Source organism: Panthera pardus, unplaced genomic scaffold (genome assembly GCF_024362965.1).
Source record: "Panthera pardus isolate Hobbes unplaced genomic scaffold, ASM2436296v1 HiC_scaffold_19, whole genome shotgun sequence".
In the NCBI taxonomy this organism is placed as follows: domain Eukaryota; kingdom Metazoa; phylum Chordata; class Mammalia; order Carnivora; family Felidae; genus Panthera; species Panthera pardus.
The window spans coordinates 14,876,172-14,899,208 of record NW_026526754.1 but is presented as its reverse complement, the minus strand read 5'-3'; the positions used below and the strand labels follow the sequence as shown (position 1 = coordinate 14,899,208).

Below are 23,037 nucleotides of genomic sequence, written 5' to 3'. Positions count from 1 at the left end.
AGCTAAAGTATAATGGCAAGCAGAATAAATCAGAGAAAGACAAATACCATATGCTTTCACTCATGTGTGGAATTTAGGAAATAAAACAAATCGGTAAATGAAGAGAGAGAGAGAGAGTGAGAGAGAGAGACAAATCAAGAAACAGATTCTTAACTATTGAGAACAGAATTACCAAAGGGGGAGGGAGAGGGAATGGGTGAAAGAGGTGACAGGGATTAAGAAGTACATTTGTTGTGATGAGCACTCAATGATGTAAGGAATTACTGAAACTAACATAACACTGTATGTTAACTATACTGGAGTTAGTAAAATAAATAAAATATAAAATTAAATAAAAATAAAATAAAATAAATCAGTTATGCATCTGTTACAGATCTTTCCTGTAACAGATGCATAACTGAGTAGAAGAATATTGGGTCATGTTATGCACCCTTTGTACAATTTTTAAGTCCACCATTTTTACAAAATTATATGAAAGCTTGATCTAAACTTCTAGCACTTTACATTCCTTTCTCTAAAAACAGGGACAATACAATGGTATGGACATTATATGGAACTCCCAGGTAATCCACAAATTGAGTTGTAATAAGAAATTCATGATTTCCATAATTGAGAGATGATTCTTTCAAAAAAAGGAACAAAAGCTTTTTGTTTTTGCTAGACTGACATCCTGTATCTTTAGAACAGAAGATTTGTCTAGGTCAATAAATGAGCTGAGAAAAACCCATCAGGAAACATCTCTAGATCAGAAGTCATGACCAAATCACTTAGAACAAACCCTTCCTTCTTTAGCTCATTTCCTTTCCTCAGCCCCTTTGGCCAGCCTTTTTCAGTATCCTTCATAGAGCTCCCTTTCTCTACTTTTGTTTAAAAGCTAATACAACTCTCCTCTTTAGCTTTCATTCTCAATAAACTGCATTTCTCATTGCCTATGGCTGCAATGATTAGTTTTTTGTTTTTTGGATGATGATGCCTAAATCTTTATTTTTAAGCTCTGACTTTCCTTTGAAATCTGTATCCCAAATCCTGAATGTTTCCTATAGATCTATTCATGGATGCCCTATAGATAACTCCAGCTCAACCTTCCAAAAATGGATGCCTTACCTCCTGTCAGAACCAGATGGCCACATCATTCCAATCTTCACTCAGACTGAAATCTTAAAATCACTTCTAATTATTCCCTTTCAATAACAGAAATAGAAATTTCTATATGTGTAGAAATTGCCAAATCTGGTCAATGTTACCTCTGAGGCGATTTTCATTACAGCCTTTGCCTTTTCATGATCCCTGCCTTGGTTTGAGCCCTTGTTATTTCAACCACTCCATTAAAAACGTACTTTCTATATTTATTTGTTAGTTGCTTAGGGATATAATCTTGAATTGAGTAAATAAGATAATAAAAAGAAATGAAAGCATTTTAGAGATTTTAGTGGGGTGACATTGGCAGGGCTTGGTCACCTGCGGGTACCCCTTTAGATATCGGATGTTGGGAGGGCGAGGAGAAGCTTATAAAATCCAGGATGATGGCTTGGAAAACTTTCTAGATGGTGATGCTGACAGTAAAGTCATCAGTGGAAGGGAAATTTGTTAGATGTAAAATGGAAGGAACAGGAATCCCGAGGAAGCACGAAAGATCTAGGATGCTGTGGAGTGATTCGTGTTAGAACAGAGGGGCAGCTCTTCCAGGGTCATGACAATGAAGGAAGCAAGACCAGTGGGATTTGGCTACATTTACAGGCTTTGGAGAGGAAGACAGGAAATTGTGTTCCTGCCTGATGTCCTACCCTTCTGGAAATCTTTAGTATGTGCCTCTTAAAGAACCAATCTATTTTTGTCATTGTTCCCAGAATTGGTTTAGTAAAAGCAAGCTGAATAATTTTTTCTGGTAACAAAAGGAATCTTTCTAGGCACGTCATTTAATGCAACTTCAGTTCGGCATTGGAGGCACTGGGGCCTCATAAAACAGTGCAGTTTTCTATGAAGTCTATTCTCATTCGTCACAATTTTGCTTGAATGCTATGTACTCCTCTCACACAGCCAGGAGTCTCTTTCCTCCACCTGTCTGTGGCGGCTCAAACAGCACCTCTCCCGCAGTCTGGCTGGCTGTTTACAAGAACTTTGTAATATGAAAGAATAGAGCTTATATATTTGTTAAATTAATAACTAACAGTCAGACTCCATATTAGAATACCATTGTCACACTTAAGTCTGACCTTATAAAAACTTTTGTGAGCTGGTCAGACATAAAAGGGAGGCTTGCCATTAGCTGAGCTGTTACTGTTTGAATATGGGCAAACTCAGAGTGACATGAACTAAATTAGATGGTGAGGTGACTTCAGAAGGTCAAAGGTCTGTAACAGTTTTGCTTTCTAGTAACAAAGGAAAAATGATGGACTTTTTTAATGAGCAAAGTTGACATTTCAAAGGATCTTAAACTCTTTTTTGCCATTTCTTGTATAAGAAATAGTTCTGATTAATTCTCACCAATCTTTTTTTTTTGAATATCTGAAATGTGTCTTGAATTCCAATGAACAAATGAATATTTGGTGAATACTGATTTAATAAAGTATCTTTTTTTATTTTTTTAATGTCTATTTTTGAGAGAGACAGAGTGCAAGTGGGGGAGGGGCAGAGAGAGAGAGAGAGAGAGAGAGAGAGAGAGAGAGAGAGAGAATATGAATATGAAGCAGGTTCCAGGCTCTGAGCTGGCAGCACAGAGCTCAACACGGGTCTCGACACCACGAACTGTGAAAACCTGAGCCGAAGTCGGACACTTAACCAACTGAGCCGCCCAGACACCCCCTTACCAGGAATCTTTTATGTTGCTCTTGGGTTCCTGCTCACCTAAAATTAAATTCTTGTAGTTTACGTGTAGTTACCAAGTGGTAGATTTTATGTTTTTGAACAATATCAACACTATTAAATTTTCCTCATACCTTTTACAAATAGGAAGAAGGCAGAAATGAAATGTCAAAAAACTGAATCTGGGAGGGACTATGAAATTTAGGACATTTCTAATTCTTAATTAGAACTATGAAAGCAAGGAAATAGAAGGGTACGAAATATTACCTTCTTTTAAAAATCTCTAAATGCCATCCCTCATAACAAAGAATATAGAATTTATCTCCCTAATCACAGAGACTGGTTAGGGTTTTCCGTATTGGATCACACACAAGTTTTTCAGAGAAAACTACCGTATACAAAGGAATGTCAATATCACTCTGATCACCACCATGAATACCCACAATCAGGGGACCAAGTGTGATCACTGTACCTATCGGTGCATACAGAGTCAAAATAAATGCCAGGAATGACTCAGGGTCACCAGCTATAAATAGAAGTTGCCCGCATGTTCTACGATGTGCTTCCTTATCCTCACTCATTTGATTCTCACAACAAGCCTATGAGATGAAAACTATTATATTTCCTACTTTAGACAAGAAGACACTGAGACAAAGGGAGGTAGTCTCCTGTGAAAGGTCACAGAACCACACTAAAATCAGGCAAAGCCTCAAACACAATCGACTCCAGAGCCTGTTCCTCATCACAGATGATAAGGCTTCCACCTTCAGGAAGTTTGCTTTTTGTGAAACAGTATGCAGACACGTGAGCAGGTGATGCATATTATACGAGGACTTGAAACAGGATATACACTAAAGATGTTTAGGATCTAGAGAGCATTGCTGGCTGAGTGACTAGGGAAAACAGAAACATTCCACTGAGGTTCTAGGGTCGGGTTCTGAAAGGTCAAAACGGAGGGTTGAAGCCTTCCAAGCAGAGGAATGATCTGAGGGCAGACAGATGCAAGACCCATTTTTCAGAATGGCAGTAATTGGACTGAAGGGAGAGAGAGGGCATGGAGAGGGCGGTGGTCATTAAGGCAGGAAAAGAAAGTGGAGTCAGAGCGTTGAAAGTCTTTCATTCAACGCTAAGAAAACAGCGGTCCAACTTTCAGCATCTGAGGACTACTTAGTGGCTTTTGTGTTGGGCACACGTGTGGACCACCAACTTCAGATAAATTAATATCAAAAAGACCATCTGAAATTTTAAATGTATGGAATAAACAGTATTTAAGGTCACTAATAATATGCATGCTTATTCCCACTGGTCTACGTGAAGATATTATTTGCAATCTTTGACCAACCTATACCAGCATAATTGGATAGTTTGACCTGTTTGGGCCACTTCTGTAGCCAGTTGCTTTCACTTCTCACTCTTGATATTTACTCTATAAAATATTTTAACTCATATTAGTAGGTCACTGAGAAAAAGAGAAGATTCTGTGGATCTGTTGGAGATTTCTGTATATTTTGATCAAAGATAGACATTGAATGGAGAACTGTTCTCTTTTTAGCATAAAATCAAACAGTAGGGCAACCAACATGTCCAACCCCAAAGCTGGAAGTTTGAATGTTACAGCTTAGGATATACATTCTTTTTTTTTTTTAATGTTTATTTATTTTGAGAGAGAGAGAGAGATAGAGAGCAAGCGGGGAAGGGGCAGAAAAAGGGAAATAGAGAATCCCAAGCAGGCCACATGTTCTCAGTGCAAAGCCCTACAAGGGACTCGGGCTCACAAACTGTGAGATCATGACCTGAGCGGAAATCAAGAGTCGGATATTTAACCAACTGAGCCACCCAGGCGCTCTGGGATGTACATTCTTTTCTTTTTTTAATTTTTTTAATGTTTATTTTTGAGAGAGAGAGAGACAGAGTGTGAGTAGGGGAGGGGCAGAGAGAGAGGGAGACACAGAATCTGAAGCAGGCTCCAGGCTCTGAGCTGTCAGCACAGAGCCCGACTCGGGGCTCAAACTCACTCAACCGCGAGATCATGACCTGCGATAAAGCTGGATGCTTAACCGACTGAGCCACCCAGGTGCCCCCGGGATGTACATTCTTAACACACTTACTTGTTGTATGTGGTTCTAGAAACAAGTTTTTTAAACTATGGTAAAGAACTTAGCTGTATTGTGAATATACAAAACAAAAACAAAAACAAACACAAACAAAAAAAACCCATATTTATAGATTTTTTTTTTTTTTTTAAGCAACAAACAAGTACTGAGAGCACGTCAAACTCTTGGTTCAGGTATTTTGCATCCCAGTCCAATCTGTAAAATATATTCTAATGTTTTTTCCCAAGATCATTGTATGTTGGCTATAAGAGGTAAGCCAGGTAAGTGGCTATAATTCAGGTAAGTGGTATGCTGGTAAGTGTTTAATATGTTGGTCCCTGGGGAGGGTCCAGGGGAGGGAGTCCTGCTTTATAGCATTTGTCAATTCCTGTGGTGTAAATGCTCCCTTGATGGCAGATTTCAAGCTCCCGACTTGGTAATGCTGAGTTGGGAAAAGCTGCTGACAGCGGGCTCCCACAAGCCAGCAGGGTATCGACCACAGCTCAGATAAGCTACTTGGGCAATGCAGCTAGAATCATATTGCAGTCATGAATTTCTCAGTTACAGCCTCGGGTATGAAAAATCCATCTTTTCCCCTAACTCAATCTAATTTTCTCTCTTGAGTTTCTGTTCTCTCTAATGTAGAAAATCAATCTAATCATTTCAGAGGAACTCAGTCCAGTTCATGGATCACTCGGTCAAGTCAGGATTTTATTTCTGTCACCTTAGGCTTCAAAATGCTTGCAGGGGTCTATCTCCCCCTTCTGCCAGCCCTGTAAGCTGGGGACAGGAAGACCACCTTCTGGTCTTCTCCACACACAGTCAAGCAGCCTCCCCTCCCCTCTGCTCCGTGGTGACTGGCCAGGGGTGGGCCGTACTTTATCAGGGCATTCAGGTGGTCTTCCTTCCTCCCATCCCGGGGGTGACCCTTTGCCCGCACCCACTGCTCCAGTCCCTGCCTTCTGCATTCGTTCCAGGACCCACAGCAGCTCTTGGTTCTCCTCACATGCCACCTCGAGCTGCCACACTCTATCTCTGCCACACTACCAGCCCTCCACAGCGCAAGAGGGTGCAGGGCGCTGGTGACTTATCTTGGGGCAGGCAGGCCCCTCTCCGTTGCCCACCCTCCTCACAGCCTTCACATGCAGTTGCCTGAACGTGAGTGCAGGGCTCTGACACATTTCCCACTGTGGACTGAACCTGAGGCAGGATGTCAGGGAAACCTGTCTTCATACTTGCTTGCTCATGTCCAACCCTCCTTTTCTCCTCCCCTCAGCAGGACACGGGGAAAAGGGATTCCTTCAGGCTGCTCAATTCCCCTTCAAATCCTTTATATTCTAGGCCTAAAAAGTACCCACTTAGCTTTGTTCCCAAGCTGTGCCATGACCCCCCCCACCCCTTTCCTTAAGCCTTGGGTGACATGTGTGCCTTGGATCTAGAAGAGGAGAAGGAGACAGCTGGGGACGTCATACCCCTTTCTGCTCCCCAAATCATCTCCCAGACAGACATGTCTCTGAAGGAATTATTATTGTCATTAAAAATGTTTTTGTCTTCCTTCATTAGAGGATTTATGTGCTCACCTTTCCCACCATTAACCAGCGTGCTTTAAGGCAGAAAAGCAGAAACACTGCCCACGTGTTTGCACAATACAGCGAAAAGAACTCCCCACCCGACTTCCCAGTGACCACAGTTTGTAAGGCTGTAACACTGGCACCTGTTACCGTCTGCCGACCATCCTCTGTGAATGGAGCCTCTCCTGTCTACCCAGGGTCACCTAGGTCCTGCTCCACCGCACTGTCCGGTCTGCAATAGCACACCAAATGATCCAGAAAAGGCGTTTCTCCCGCAGTGGGTCACCAAGGCTAACCAGACTGATGAGTGCTTTTGCTCTTATGTAGGCTGAAACAGGATTAAAACTCTGGAATCAAGGTAGTTCTTACACTGAAGAAAGCAGGAGGCTACAAGCATATTCTCATAATAGTTACTCTTCCACATTCAGAGCCACTAAAAAAATACAGGTTTTGATACCGTCTTTTGCTACGAGAATTCTGCAAACAGCTTATTCTACTTTGCTTCCCAGAATGTCAGTAATGAGACGTAATTTTGCCACAAGGAGTGCAACTTCGATGCATACATAGTTCTGCTCTTTTCCATTACAGAAAAATTCTTAACACTCACACTAGAAAACACTAGTTTCTTTCCGTTTGTAACTCTATTGATATCCTCTATTTGTGGAGACATTATTTGCATTTCTTTTGGCTCTGTGAGCACATTCAAAAGAGTTGATTTAAGGTCTTTGTCTACTAGGTCCAATGTCTTTGCTTTGTCTATCCAGTGCTTTCCTTATTTAGATGCTCATATGAAGTCACCACATTCAAATACTCACATATCCCAGCTTGTGTGGATTTATTCTTCGTACTAAAATTATGGTCACTTCTTATATTTAGGACATTGTTCAAATTTCTATTTCTCACTTTTTTATTCCATTTATACTTTTAGGCATCAATGAGCTCTTTGTGTATTTGTGCTAACTATAGAATTAATGTCATATAGTATTTATTAGTTTTACTTAGATTAAATAATTAGATTTGTAGAATGAACCAAGCATTAGCACACAAATTAAGCAAAGATGGGTTAGTTAAGAGAAACTATATTCTGTTAGTAAATGGTAGACAATTCATAGGTTACGTTACAGTTTAATTTGGAAATATTTATGAATATTTTTTATTATTTTTTCCTTAAAACTACCAAATAATCTGCTCAAACACTGCAGAGTATCAGCTGGACTTTTTTAATGTTTATTTATTTTTGAGAGAGAGAGACAGAGACAGAGACAGAGACAGAGACAGAAACAGAGAGTGAGCTGGGGAGGGGCAGAGAGAGAGAGGAGGATACAGAATCCGAAGTAGGCTCCAGGCTCCGAACTGTCAGCACAGAGCCCAACGTGGAGCTTGAACTCACGAACTGTGAGATCATGACCTGAGCCAAAGTCAGACGCTTAACTGACTGAGCCACCCAGGCACCCCATTAGCTGGACTTTAGAAAGCACATTCAGAAACATCCACATGTGCAAGGAAAGTGGCATTGAAAAATCTTAAACAGGCAAAAACAAGGTCATAATTGTATGTGCAAATTTATTTTTATTGAGGAAAGCCTCAGAATTACATGACCAGTTATGGCTCTATTAAAATAACCTTGGTTAGAAATCCCAAAATTGCATTAGTGTAGTAGCAATGGAATCTAAAAAAACAAAAAACAAAACAAAAAAAAAGGAATAAAAGAGAGAGATTGCAAACCATGCATCCACAGAATTTATCATCTTCAGGAGGAGGGATCAAGAGAGAATAAAAGGTGATTCTAAGAATGTTAAGCCATGGCGATTAAGATAACCAGCACGAACCAGAAAAAGAAAAATAATTACGAGCAGAAGCTGGCTTGGAGGTGATATATTTAACTTTAAGATATGTTGAGCTTTTTCGTAAAGACAAGACATCTAGAAGGCAGCTGGAAAATTCCAGCAGGCAGTTGAAAATACAAGAAAGGAGATTGTTAGACATGTTTCTCCTCCAGCACAAATGTGGGAATTGTCTGCACAGGCCTCCTCCTGGAGGCCCTGGCAGTGGATCAGCTCATTCTAGGAGGGCAAGCACAATGCCAAGGTCAAGGATGAGGTTTTGGAAAAACCCACATAAACATTCTCATTCTGGCAGAGTCTCTGATCCTGTTTTTCATTTTTATACAGTCAGATATTTTTATATAGTCTATTAAATCAGTTACATTTTATATGGCCAATTATATAGTCCATCTTACACGTGTCCCTTTTATTTCCTACTGTTAATATTCATTACATGTCAACTTTTTTTTAAAGGTACAAAAGATAAGAGAAAAATAACAACCCTCAAATCACTTAAATAGGATTTTGGGCTAGCTTTCTACTTAAATTATTAGACCTTTAAAGACCTGACAATTCCCACTGAAGGAGGAAATCTTTGATATATAAAGTCCTGTTTGAGAAGAAAAAGAAATCCTTACAAAATTGTGTAATTTTTCCACATCTTTTCTCGTGGAATTAGATCTGCAGGGCAGTCTTCAAAAGGGTTACAGTTACAATTCCAATGAGATAATTTATGGGAACAGAAATTACAGATCATTAGACAGCAGATGATAATGACAGACAGACAGAGGATATATGAAGTGACGTCAGCAAGATGACAGAACGGGAGGGGTGCCTGGGTGGCTCAGTGCGTTAAGCATCTAACTTCAGGTCATGAACTTGTGCTTCATGACTCTGAGCCCCTCATCTGGCTCTGTGCTGACAGCTCGGAGCCTGGAGCCTGCTTCAGGTTCTGTGTCTGTCCGTCTGTCTCCCTCTCTCTCTGCCCCTCCCCCACTCATGCTCTGTCTCTCTCTGTGAAAAAGGAACATTAAAAAAAAAAAAAAAGATGGCAGAATAGGAAATCTCCTGCTTGTATCCCCCCTGTAGCAACAATAACTTGGCAACCCTCCATTGACAAAGGTGCCTTTGTGGGCGCTCTGGGACCCAGCTGCAGTCCAGGAACAGGTCTGCCCTCCCAGGGACCCACCGGGAGGCACACCTGACCGCAGCCCTGGAGGCAAGCCCTCCCGTGTCCCCACGTCCGTGGGAAAGGACATTCGACAACAGCTCTGTACCTGGGCTCCCACGCCTCCCGGCCGCTCTGGACAGCAGTTCTGCCCTGCAGAGACCGGCCAGGCCCTCCTCACTGCTCCATCAGGAAGCAGTCGCACCCGTCCTCCAGCAGGTCAGCCCTCAAACCTCGGTCTGACTGTGGATCTTGAAGGGGTCCTGGGCCCCATTCCAAACCCTCTCAGCTGCAGCCCGAAGCAGTCGTGCCCACTCAGGCACCCCGAGGGAGACTCACGCCTCACCCGCACACGCCTCCAGAGGCAGGCCTGCCTGCTTTCACTGTCCTGGACTCGGAAGCGGCCCTGTGGCTCGGCTCCGGCTGCTCTGAGCCACAGTCCTGGAGCAGCCCTGCCCACCCAGGGGTCTGGCAAGAGACATGCTCTTCCATGCCCTTGAAAGCAGGCCTGCACACCGGGCTGTGCACCCTGACGTGGCCATTTCGATCAGTTCCAGCCCCTCTCAGACACAGTCTGGGACCAATCCTGCAGCCCAGGGCCCTGTCCGGTGACACTCCTTCAGGCGCGGACAACAATGCAAGGCTGTACAGATCACGAAAAATCAGGCAGATAGGACACCACTGAAGGACGAGGACAGGAATAAACTTCCAACGACTGACCCCAAAGAAACGAAGATCTACAAATTGCCTAACAAAGAAGTCAAACGACCATCAGAAAGAAGCTCAGTGAGATACAAGACAACCCGGACAACTGAACAAAATCAAGAACACAATGCACGAATAAAATGAGAAGTCAGCCTCATTGTGATGCATCTCAGAACTTTCCACCCTAAGGACCAAGCGGGGAAGATTTTCTCCATCAGTTTTTGTCCTCTGTTGGTCAAGATTAGCCTCACAGGCAGACAGTACTCCCCATACTCCGCTGCCAGGATTTTAACACCCGGTGGATTCGCTGGGAGCATCCAGGGAGCCATGGGCAGGAAGCTACAGGTAAGGGGTACAATCTCGGACCAGGCCCTCTTGCACCTGTCGGGAGTTGGACTTGCTCCTTACCATGCTGGCCAGAGAAAGAGGTGTGGCTGAGGGGACGTGTCACCCAAGAGGCGGCCAATAGATTACAGCACATCTTTAATTACAATAGTCTCTAAAATGAGTGTATACAAAAAAAAGATGGTTTTCTACGGCTAGCTACCTTCACGCTTCCTCTCCTCGAGAAGATGCTCCGGATTCTTCTGCACGGTAGCAGACTAGAAAGCTCCAGTTTGGTTATACAACCCACCTGCTAGCAGAGCCCTCGTGCCTTCCAGCCAAGACGGTGTATTCTCATTCTGAGGCTGAGTCCCAGACCCCTCCACACATATATGCTAACATTCTGTTTGCAGTATTTTGCATTTATATTCATGAGAGAGAGTGGCTTTTAATTTTCCTTTCTTGTTTGTCCTTGACGGGGTTTGGTATCAAGGTTATGCTGGCCTCACAGAAGGAGTTGGGAAGTATTTTGACTTTTTTTTTTCTGTCCTCTGGAAGAGAATGTGTAAGATTAGAGTTTTATCTTCCTTAAAAGTATCTTGGAGAATTCACGTATGAAGGCATTTTAGCCTGGAGTTTTCTCCACTGGAGCGTGTGAATTATGGATTCACTATCTTTAACAGACAGAGGGATATTTAAATTTTCCATTTTATTTCTTGGTACGACTTTTCAGGTTGTGTTTTTCAAATCATTTTTTTTCAATCCATTTAAATTTTCACCATCATTAGCAGAACATTTGTTAAAGTGTCCTCTTGCTATACTTTTGTCTTATTGGTTGTATTCTACGTCTTTATTTCATTAATGTACTTTTCTTTTTTTCCTTTCCTTTTCCTTATTTTGGTTTAATCTGCTGTTTCTTAAGCATTTCTTGAGAAGTTGAAGAACTAGGCAATAAATGGATCATTAATATTTAGTCTTCTGTCTTGTGTAATTTGTGCAAGTCAAGCTATCAGTTTGGACTGAGCTGCATCTCAATTTTGACCCGATAGCCTTTTGTTATCATTGAATTAAAATGTTTCCTAACTTCTGCTGAGATTTCTTTTTGGAAAGCATACTAATTAAAGTCCACACCTTTCTAGGTTTTTTAGTATCTCCTAATTATTGATTTCTAGTTTAATTCAACTGTATCCACAGTATTTATTCTGTCTGATTTAAATCCTCTGAGATTTATTCAAACAATTTTTTATGGCCCAGAATAAGTTTAAGTAAATATTCAAAGGTACACTGCCTAAGAATGTATATTCTATAGTTGTTGGGGGTAGAGTTTAATGCATCCTGCCCATTAAATAAATATAATTACTACTTATTTATATATTTTGTCAAATTTGTTCACTTTGCTGTTAAAATCTTCTGTATTTTCACTACTTTTTTTGCCCACTTCCTTGATAAAATACAGAGACAGAGAGAGATTAAAAACCCCTTACTATGTTTTATGTTTCAATTTATATTGTCTATTTCTCCTATCATTTCTGTCCATTTTTCTTTATATATTTTGAAGCCCTGTTATGTGTTGCAGAAAATATCAGGCTCACTATATGGTATTTCCTTTCTCTCCAGGATCTTTGCCCCTGAAGGCCTGGCTATCTTGGGTTTTTATCAGCTGTCTTCAAGCAGTTAATACTTTCTGGTTGGTTTACTAGTTTCAAAAATGCAGCTGTTACAGACTGAATGTGACTCCCCAAAATTCATAGTTGAAGCCCTAACCCCCAAGTGATGGTATTTGGTGCCTTTTTGAGGTACTCGGGTTTACATTAGGCCTTGAGAGTGGGACCCTCATGATGGGATTAGTGCCCTTTCAAGAAGAGGAAGACAGAGATGGCTCTCTCCACACAGACGCATCAAGGAAAGGCCCTGTGAGCACACAACAAGAAGGTGGCTGTCCACAGCTAAGGCAGGCTCTCTCCAGGAGCTGAATCTGCCAACGTCTTGATCTCAGACTTCCCAGCCTCTAGTACTGCAAGAAAGAAATGTCTATCATTTAAGACCTCCAGTCTATGGTATTTTGTTACAGTGGCCCAAGCTCAGACACGAACTTTTCTAAACTGATCACACACCCAGCCGTCTTGTTCGGCTCGGTTTCTTTACCATGAAGTAGGACAAAATCTTAGGTACGATTTTACCATCCAGAGTTTCGTGGGGGATCAGGCAGCGCGTGGAACTTCACTTGAAACTGATTGGCTTCTTCCCCTTCCTCACCCTGCTTCCTCCACTCCCTCACTGTTTTCTCCTGGGAGCTACCCCCTAACAAACCACTGGCACCTCAGTCATCACCCAGAGTGTGCTTCTGAGACAATACAACCTAACACACCACCTGATTACTTAGCTCACGTTTTTCTCCTACCTATATGTGAAATTTCCCTACTCAGCCCTGTGAAAAATGTTAGATATACACAAAGAAATATGTTAAATATTAATGATAATTGTAAATCTCATGAACGTATTTTAATTGACCAAATTTGAGCCATGGTATCAATTTCAGTAGGATCACATTTATGACTTGAATTCCTAGATCCTATGGCAGCTTAAGACATTTCCTAAGCCAGGAACATTCTGTGTCTCCTAGTTTGAGCGGAATTAGAAGAACAATCTGCCTTCAGGGACTCTACTTACCTTCTTCTTGAAGGGCCATCAATATCACTACTCACTCTCTCCATTACCAGAGTGAGTTAGAAAGAAAAGGTATTGCGTATAGAGTATTAGAAATGAAAAGAGTGTCATAGAATTGTCATAGAATTTAGAGATCTTCAAATTCCACCCCATACTTTTATAGGAAAGGAGAAAAGAAGAGGTAATTTCATTTCCTTAATGCAACTTGCTATTTAGGATGACGATCTAGTTTTCATGTTTCTAAAACCATATTTTCTATCACTATAAATTGCTTAGGGTTGGCTACTTGGCACATTCACTCAGGCTACATTATCAGGTTGATTTAGAGCTGAAAAAAAGTACGCTACAGGGCAGACAAAGACGATAAAGGTAAGTTAGAGGGATGACCAAGACATTGGCAAGAGACTTGAGAAGGAAGGGGGCCCAGAAAGGAGGGCAATATCCAAAGTAAAGAGAGGGCCAAGCGACCAAGCAGACAAGCACCTCTGGTGTTAAGTCAAGTGAATCAATAGAAGAGTAGAAGTGATTCTATATTAATCACAGAAATGATAGCAAATTCTCCCCTGCTTTAATGAACAGAGGATATAGGTATATGGAGAAATAAGATGTAAATCTTTACTCATTTTTTTTCTACCTTCTCAAGGCCAGCACACAAAATATAATCTATAAGCATGAATAACACACCACGGACCATAAAATTGATCTAGACCTTCATTTTCCAAACCTTTTCCAAAATGTTAATCTCCTTGGAAGTTCCTGTGTAACTTCATAAACCAATTTCCAATTGCTAAAAAAGTAAAATATTTTACATAAAGGCATCAGATCGCCCTAGTTCACAAACTTGGACTACGATATAGAAGAACGTACTTCAAGCTAATACTGAACATAAAAACATAGTTTTTGTTTTGCTTTATAATTAATCAGAAAAAAAAACCAACACTTACTACCAGAGTTATATGGAAGCCTGAATTCCCCAAGATTATCCTTGTAATTTATATATTTGGTCCCATGAGGTCTGCTAAAATGTGGTTAACTGGCAGGGCACACTGAACAGTTTAACGTTCTCTTGGGACTGTGCTTTTCTTATCACCATACCAGAGCCAAGATTATTTTCAATAGAGCCAATACCATTTCAATGCTATCAATAAAGCCAAAACCATTTCAATACTATCCCTATACTTCCAGTAGAAAATTAGGAAATTAAAGCACAGTGGTTAAATACTTTTCCCGTCCTTAAGTAAGAAGTAGTAGTCATTTAAACCCAAGAATGGTGAATTGGTCTCAGAGATGTCTAATACAGAAGTGTCTGCTTTTCACCTAAAATTTTATGATCCACTGGAGTGAGTAGGAGAGTAGGTTAGCTGAGGTTCAAGCGTGCTGGAGAAGCACGTGTTCTGTGACTACAGGGGTAATTCTCAGGGATCTGACTCTTCAGGGATCTAGTCGGGTTTCAGTGCTCTCATCTCAGTGTTAAGAACTGTACATCTCCTAGTCCTGGAGATGAATTACGGCATGAGACAGAAGAATTGGGCAGAGCTGGTAAGAAGGCATGTATTCACTGCCTGAATCAACGTGGACGTGCATGCCCCTTGCAATTCAGATAATTGTTCAGGGACCATGGGCTTACTCGGGCACCTCAGATTTTGGGGTAATGGGAAAGCAGGTGATATAGAAGCAAGCAAGCTGGCAATATCTTTTCTTCTCGAACAAACTACAATAAAAGGCCATCCCCATATGCACCAAATCCATATTCTTCTCAGTCAGGAAGCTTGCCCACACCATCTCTGGTCCTAGGGACCTCTATGCACATTCCTGACCCACACCCACTGTACCAATGAGGCTGCCCTTTCTTTAGGATTGAGGTTTTTTTTGGTGCTGTGCAAAACCCATCTCTTATTCTTTTCCTCATGAAGAAAGTATTGGTTATTAAGTATATTAATGCTATCATTTTAAAATGTGATAATTATAAAAGATTTTCTGCAATATGTTTAACAGCAGGAAACATTCACCTCATCTGTCCTCTTAAGCACTGACATGTAGCATGCATACCTTGGGGATTTATCTTTTGGGTTTTAATTTAGGCATAATAGTTGTATGTGAAGAAGCACAATGATTTAGGGCAGTAAGAATCACCAAATAATTCTGCATAGAATGTCATAATTATTCTCATTAGGAGTACATCCGAAAATGGGAGTTCTCTCTGTCCATTAGCCAAATATGCTAATTTCTCTACAGATAGATGCTTGATGTTAACAGCAAATTCTATGGGCATGGGGAAAACATTGCTCGGCAGGCATTTAGAGTGGAAGGGTTTAACTGCAGTGAAGAAAAACAGACAATGGAGGGGTCCCTGGGTGGCTCAGTCGGTTAAGCGTCTGACTTCAGCTCAGGTCATGATCTCAGTTCCTGGGTTTGAGCCCCATGTCGTGCTCTGTGCCGGCAGCTCCGAGCCTGGAGCCTGCTTCAGATTCTGGGTCTCCCTCTCTCTCTGCCTCTCCCCCACTCATGCTGTCTCTTACACACACACACACACACAAAATAAACATTTAAAAATTTTAAAGAAAGAAAGAAAGAAAGATAAATAGACAATGGGAAAACAAAGACAAACATTCAACTTTTAGGAAAATAGGATATATTCCGACCTTACAGAATAGATGACAGAAAACTTGCAGAATTTTTCAGTTATGGGAGCAATCTGCTATATAAATAAACACAGGTACATATGTATATCTACACTCATACCTATAAATACACGTAAGTATGATAGTTTTATTTACTGCTTTATGATTTTACATGTGTACACAAGTATATCAGTTGGCAGTAACCCATTTCCTAGGTTTCTCGAGTACATCAAAACTAAAACTTTCATTTGGATTACACTGCAGCCTGAGGGACAGTTCTGCATCTGTGGCCTCATTATATTCTGTCGTACGAACACACTTGGACTATCAAATGGCACGCTAGAGCCTGTCTGAACTTGACATGGACACTAGTTAACTTTAGCTGCCAATCATCATTCAAACTACATGGAAGCTGCAGCAATATGGCAGAATATAAAGGCAGAGAGAGATTTCATTCTAATACGTAGCCAGTATTAGCAGGGATGGGTTTTTGTTCATCTGTGTTGTTTACCCTTACATCTGGATTATATTCCTCTGAGCTATGAGATCTTTCAGATTCAAACTTGGAGGCATCCTCCCAGTACGAACAAGTACGGAGAAGTCCTTTCCTCAGGGGCACTCTTCCCAGCTTCCCAGGACTGCTTTAACTAAATATCACTAACTGGGCAGCTTAAAACAACAGAACTTATTCTCTCACAGTTTGGGAGGCTGGACATCCAAAATCAAGGTGTTGGCGGGGCCATGCTCCTCCCCTTGTAAGCTTTAGAAAAGACTCCTTCCCTGCCTCCTCCTAGCTTCTAGAAGTTGCTGGCGATACAGACATTTCTGAGTTTGAAACCCCATCATTCCAACTTTTGCTTCCATTTCTACATGTTCCATTTCCACATGGCCTTCTTCTCTCTCTCCGTCTCTTCTGTCTCTGTGTGTCTCCAAATCTCATTCTCTTTACAAGGCCTGATCTGGAGCTCACCCTAATCCACAATAACCTAAACCAATAAGACCTCAACTTGATCACACTGCAGAGACTCTAGATCGAAATAAAGTCACATTCATAGGCATCAGGGTTAGAATTTGAATGTATCCTTTTGGAGGACACAACTCAAACCACAACAGCACTCAAGTGGCAAAATTAACTTAATATACCTCCAAAAATGTTCATTTTTCTTCATCCCTCCTGAGAGATTCATTATGTTCAACAGTATCTTTTTCTGGTCTTCTTCTCCCACCCCGGGGCCTAGTTATTTTCACAGTTACCCATGGCATTTATCTCATGGATGGAGAACAGCCGCTGGATAAGCTTGATTCTTCGTTTCTTGCTTGTTTGTTCTTTGGCTCTCAATTTTCTAGATTCCACAGGAAAGAGGTCACTCTATCCGTGTTTCTGGGAGACCTAGGCCTTTATTTGTTGATTCAGTTTATTTACATGTGACCTGCTGACTTGGTTAAACACCCTTCCACAGCCTGATCTAAATATACTACAAGGAATGTTGATAGTAGAAATAACATATAGCCTTTAATAAATCACTCAAGAGCTGACATTCCTTTGTGAACACTTGATGTAATTAAGAGGGAAGAAAAAAGAAAAACTAAATAAAAAAGAAAAAAATGTAATCAAGTAGGTTGACAACCAGCAAAAGATAATTAAAATGATCCTGTTTTGTTTCTCCATTTCATTAACATGCAAATGAGATTCATGAAGTTTGATACTGTGGTTCACCAAGAGCCAGAGAAACGAATTAAGAATGAAAATGAGTCTCACTGGCGGAGACTTCTGACGAGTCTATAAATTAATGAAAAATACGATTTGATCCGATTCATAACTTATATACATTTTGTGTGATTTATTGAATCTCAGCAAATGAAATAAAGATAAATAGTTAAATTAAATTTTGTATCCTTCCATGGGCCAAATCCTAGGAAAGCTCCTATTTCTCAAATAGAGCAGTGGTAAATGTTATACCCTGCCTTACTTTGGAAAGGAGTATAAGAGAGAGACCTCACTGCAAGATCACTGCTGTGATGTCAGCATTCCTGCTTGGAGAAGCACAGGTTCAAGAGTTGGACTGGTCTGCAGAGGGGCTAGGAGAGCTCACTTGCCTGTGGTCAGGAAAGAATTCAGAATTGCAAATAGGGAGAGAGAGTCCAATAACCCTCACTCTAAGGCAAATAAAAGGAACGGACAAGCAGTATCTACACAAATATATCCAAGGCCCCACAAATTCCCTATTTGATCAAGGATCTCCGTTCTTACTCTCCAGTGATGCTTTCACACTCAGATACACCCATAGGTGACTGTCGCAAATAATATGAGATGACATTTTAAAATAAACTTAAATTTATTAAGTCATGCTAAGGTGTTAGATATTTATCATGTGTACCAGATGGCAAAACACAGACACACACACACACACACACACACACACACACAATTTGATCTATGTGTTACATCCAATGTGCATCATGCTGAAACACTACAACAGCACCGAGGATAACATCAAGGAGAAAAATGAAAAGAAGTGGCTGACATATGGCATGCAAGAAGGGGATAATAAATGAGCAAATCACGGTTTCAATAATATATGATGTCGATGTCTATTTTTTCCATGGTTGCTAAAAACGTTTTCTGTGTGAGAACTGCCAAGCCTCTTTCTATAGAATGTGAGTGCAGATGGCTTTTGCCTTCACGTATTATGGAAAGGGGCCATGATGATGCTGTCTCTAAGTGCACAGAGTTTCGAAATTCTCTCTTAGTTCAACGGCAAGTTGCCTTTTAATTATCTGCGCTTTCCCTTAAACATATTCAAGCGATCAAACACAACCTACCTATGAGACTGTCAACAATACGAACTGCACATTCCTAGAGGAGCATGAAACTTATTAAGTTCCCATTCCTCCACAGGAGAGAGAATCATGCCATCTACACTGATAATTGCGCAAACTGAGGGCTCCTTATTTTTAAATAACTAGCGTCTTTGAAAATTACTTCTTCTCACAAGCTTCCTGTTTAACTTGAAATAGGGGGTCAATTAGATTTTTCATGGCTACTATATACATAATGATTAGATCTTGTTTTAGAAACGTTTACGTCATAAGATAAATATAAAAGCTCACCATACTGAAGGATTTCAGTTCCTTGGGTGCTGAAATGATGACACGGGCTTTAAAATAGGATGTAACCCTTTGCCATCCCAGAACCAGTCCTATAAGTCATATACTTCTTGTGAGTTTCAGCCATTTGCTTATGGAGACATGTACTTCCTTTTACAATATGTCACTTATAATGATTTCATTAAAAGAGAATGGAAAATTAGGGAGATTCAACACGAACCAATCAAAAGGTAAAAAGCAGACTTACCATCTCTTCGATTTAGCCTTGCAAATCCAGGACCGTGACTGCTAGAAAGTTCAGATGAACTGCTGAACGATGCCGGAGACAAGGCAGACACCAGAGGCTCATCACAATCATCTGCCAAAAGGGAAAATCCACATTGAGGTTAGAACAGTGCTGACAGCTTTCTTGGATTCCATAGGCCAAACAAACAAAACAAAAAATACTAGGATCTCTAACAATATGCCCACTGCTTATATGCAATTTTCTCCTAGAGACCTAATAAGTTCAATAAGAAAAGAAAAAAAAACTTAAAGACAAGAGAATATGAAGAAAAATGTTGTAGAAATTATAAAATAATATAATATCTTGAGATAGAAAAGATTTACCTAAGCAAGAAACAAAAATACCTAATCAGTATACAAATTTACAAGTAAATGTATGTAAAGAAAGATTTATAAATAAAACTATATTAAAATCAAGAAATCACGGTTGCTAAAAGATGCGTAAAAAAAACATCACATGTGGAAAGTACATGCAAAACAGCATGTGATTAGTATTCAAAATTAAGGAAAACAAAATAAAATAAAGACAAAAACTACTTTTAAATTGGTTCGAAAAAACACTTGGAAAAATGGCACAAGGCAAGACCAGAGAGTTCACATAACAGAATGTATATAAACCGATGTTCAAACTCATCAGTAAAAAGAAGTGTAAATCAAGACTACAATGAGATGCTATTTTACAGATAGTATATTCACAAGATTTTAGAATTCTGACACTACCAGATCATCCAGAGAGTGTGGGCCAAGAGAAGTTCCAACAGGTGGGAGTGTAAATCTGAGCACCTATTTTAAAAACATAATTTGTCACTAGCTCGTGCATTTGAACTTTTCTGTACCCCGATGTTCCTCCAATTCCATTGACATGGATGTCCTCCTGGGGAGAACGTCCCCATGACGAAACACTGGTCTCAAGGAGTTTGCCTTCCTACCCAACGATGTAATACAAATACCAGTATCTTCTCTGTCCATTGAAAAGAGAAAAGTTGCAAATCACTGACCTAGAGAAACTCTTGCATTTGTACACCAGGAGATGTGCAATTTCTGGCAACATTGTTCATAATAGGAAAAAATCGTTGACAACCCAAACATCCAATGACCACAGAACAGATCAATAAATCACAGTACTCTTCACAATGGAAAAACATATAGCAGTACAAAGGAACTACATCAACGCACACCGAAGATAATGGTTGGATCTTAGAAACAAAACAGGTCTGATAGTTTTGAGAATCTTAAAACTAAGTAAAGCTAAGTAATACGTTGTTTAGAATACACATAATTTTTAAAAAAACACAGAAATGAAAAACATAAAACTCAGGACAATGGTTACTTCCAGAGGAAGGAGATGTGTATGTGTGTGTACATACATGCATGTATATATCAAGACACAAGCACATACGGATATATACAAAGTATATACCTATCATCTATCTTGTTAATGTGTATCACATATAAAATTAAAACTAAGGCATGAAGAGAGAGGGAAAGTATAAGAATAATCTCATGGAAACTGAGGGCTCATGGGGGGTGGGGGAGAGGGGAAAGTGGGTGATGGGCATTGAGGAGGGCACCTGTTGGGATGAGCCCTGGGTGTTGTATGGAAACCAATCTGACAATAAATTATATATGAAAAAAAAAGAATAATCTCATGGAGACAATGTTGTAACATATGTTTTATTTTATTCAGGTAATTCTTCATTCCATGCAACCTTTACATATTTGTCTTTTATTTTATACAATTATTAAGTTGTTGTCAGTTTTTACTCTAATCAGAAAAAATATTTGTCTCATATTTAGGATTTAACACAACTGGTAATTAAAAATCAGGCAGGGTTATTGTCCCAATTATTTACCAATAATTTAATTTAAATTAAATTAAGCTAGGGATTATCTAAATTCATCTGAAATTTTATAAAGCTTATTCTGCCTGAACAGTTTAAAAAAAAAACAGTCGTTGGTAGTTTCATTGTTAAAGCATTCAAACTACAATATTTTTCTGCAGTCCTATTTGAAATGTGTTTTTCTTTAAAGCCAAATGTCTCAAGTATAAGAGATAAGTAAAAATTTGCCAACTTAACATTGGCATGCCTTTCAGAAGAATTTGCCTGAGATGGCATTTTACTTTTTAAGACTGTCTCATTTTCATTTAAAGCACACTTTTTCTTCCTGCACACCTGAAATTCTTTAGCTGACTCTTAAGACAGACTTGATAACTGGCCCACAGTTCCTGCAGGTCTATTGATTGGCTTAAGTACTGACACCGTCGATCTGGTGCTAATTCAAGTATTAAGGAGTGTAGACATAAAGAGACACACAATCCACAGAGTGATGAAGGAAGTTCTGATTGTGCCCAACCAGGAGTAACTACCAAATGGCTTTCGTACACTGTGCAAAAGACAATGTGTGCATCTGCGCGTACAAATGAGTGTGTTATCTCTACAGGGGGTGCACATGTGGGTATGTGTTTACCAGAAGTACAGTCACTGTTGAATCATTATCAGTATTCAGGTGTACGTGTGACCCAAAAAAGCGTGTTTAACTGTAATTCTCAATCAATTATGCAGATGCAAATCGATGTTTCAGACGTAAAATGTCTCTCCAGTGCAATCACTCTTGAGGGCATATATTTACTGCTCATTTGTTTTTGCCATTATAAACTGAGAATCAATACTGTTCTATTTTTAGCCTAAAATGGGACTAAAATAAAGAGAAGGTGCGTTTATTTCATTTATGGGGAAAGAATATGGGGTATGGAAAATGGATCAGGGAGGCTTCTGGTGTTTGGTAAACTTCCAGTTGTTGGCCTGAGTGGTGATTACATGGTGTTATTATGTTTTGCAATGAGCGTACACATATCCCCATGATCTATGGTATGTTTATCTGGCAGTAAAATATTCTAAAGTTATTCTTATATAAAACTAATAATAAGGGGTGCCTGGGTGGCTCAGTCGGTGAAGCATCCGACTCTTGATTTCAGCTCAGGTCATGGATCTCTCGGTTTGTCAGATGGAGCCCTACATCAGGCTCTGCACTGACAGCACAAAGCCTGCTTGGGATTCTCTCTCTCTCTCTCTCTCTCTCTCTCTCTCTCTCTCTCCCTGTCCTCTCCTGATCATGTGCTTGCTTTCTCTCCCTCTCTCAAAATAAATAAATAAACATTTTTTAAAAAACTAATAATAACAGGGGCGCCTGGGTGGCTCAGTCGGTTGACTATCCGACTTTGGCTCAGGTCATGATCTAGAGGTTTGTGAGTTGGAGCCCCGCATCGGGCTCTGTGCCGATGGCTCAGAGCCTGAAGCCTACTTCAGATTCTATGTCTCCCCCTCTCTCTACCCCTCCCCTGCTCATGCTCTGTGTCTCTCTGTCTCTCAATAGTAAATAAATGTTAAAAATTTTTTAAAAAAACTAATAATAACCAACACACGTTCAGTGAGCACGCTGTACTAAGAACTTACCCATTTTACACAGAGTTATTAATCTTTACTACTCTTCTTTAAGATACCAGTATTACTGTTATTTTACAAGTGAGGTAATTGAAATACAGACTTTAGTTAATTTGCTTGCCTCACTGGAGTGGAACCATGGTATTTAAAAAAGTGAGATGGGGTCTAGAATCCAGTGTGTAAGAACACTATAACTACAACTATTATTTCTTTAGGTTGGGAGTATAGGAATTTCACCAGATACCATGATGACATAAATAACATCTCTCTCAAGAAGTTGTACACTTCAATTCCAGATGTGCCAAGCAACTTATTACCAAAAAAACATAAAGTAATAAACAAACAAACAACAAAACTATTGATCTTTAATAGTCCTGAACCACAGGAGCAAGGACTCAGACAGCAGTAAGGAGTCTGGAGTAAAAGG

General features: G+C 40.1%; 1 protein-coding gene across 3 annotated transcripts in view; it reads right to left on the bottom strand.

The window, feature by feature from the left end:
* Positions 1-23,037, bottom strand: part of CNTNAP4 (contactin associated protein family member 4) — a 251,582-nt gene that overhangs the window by 195,172 nt on the left and 33,373 nt on the right. For all 3 annotated transcript variants that reach the window (XM_019413125.2, XM_019413122.2, XM_019413123.2), the window contains exon 2: positions 19,130-19,240. In XM_019413125.2, coding sequence (XP_019268670.1) covers positions 19,130-19,240 — 111 coding nt within the window. The remainder of the gene's footprint in view (positions 1-19,129; positions 19,241-23,037) is intronic.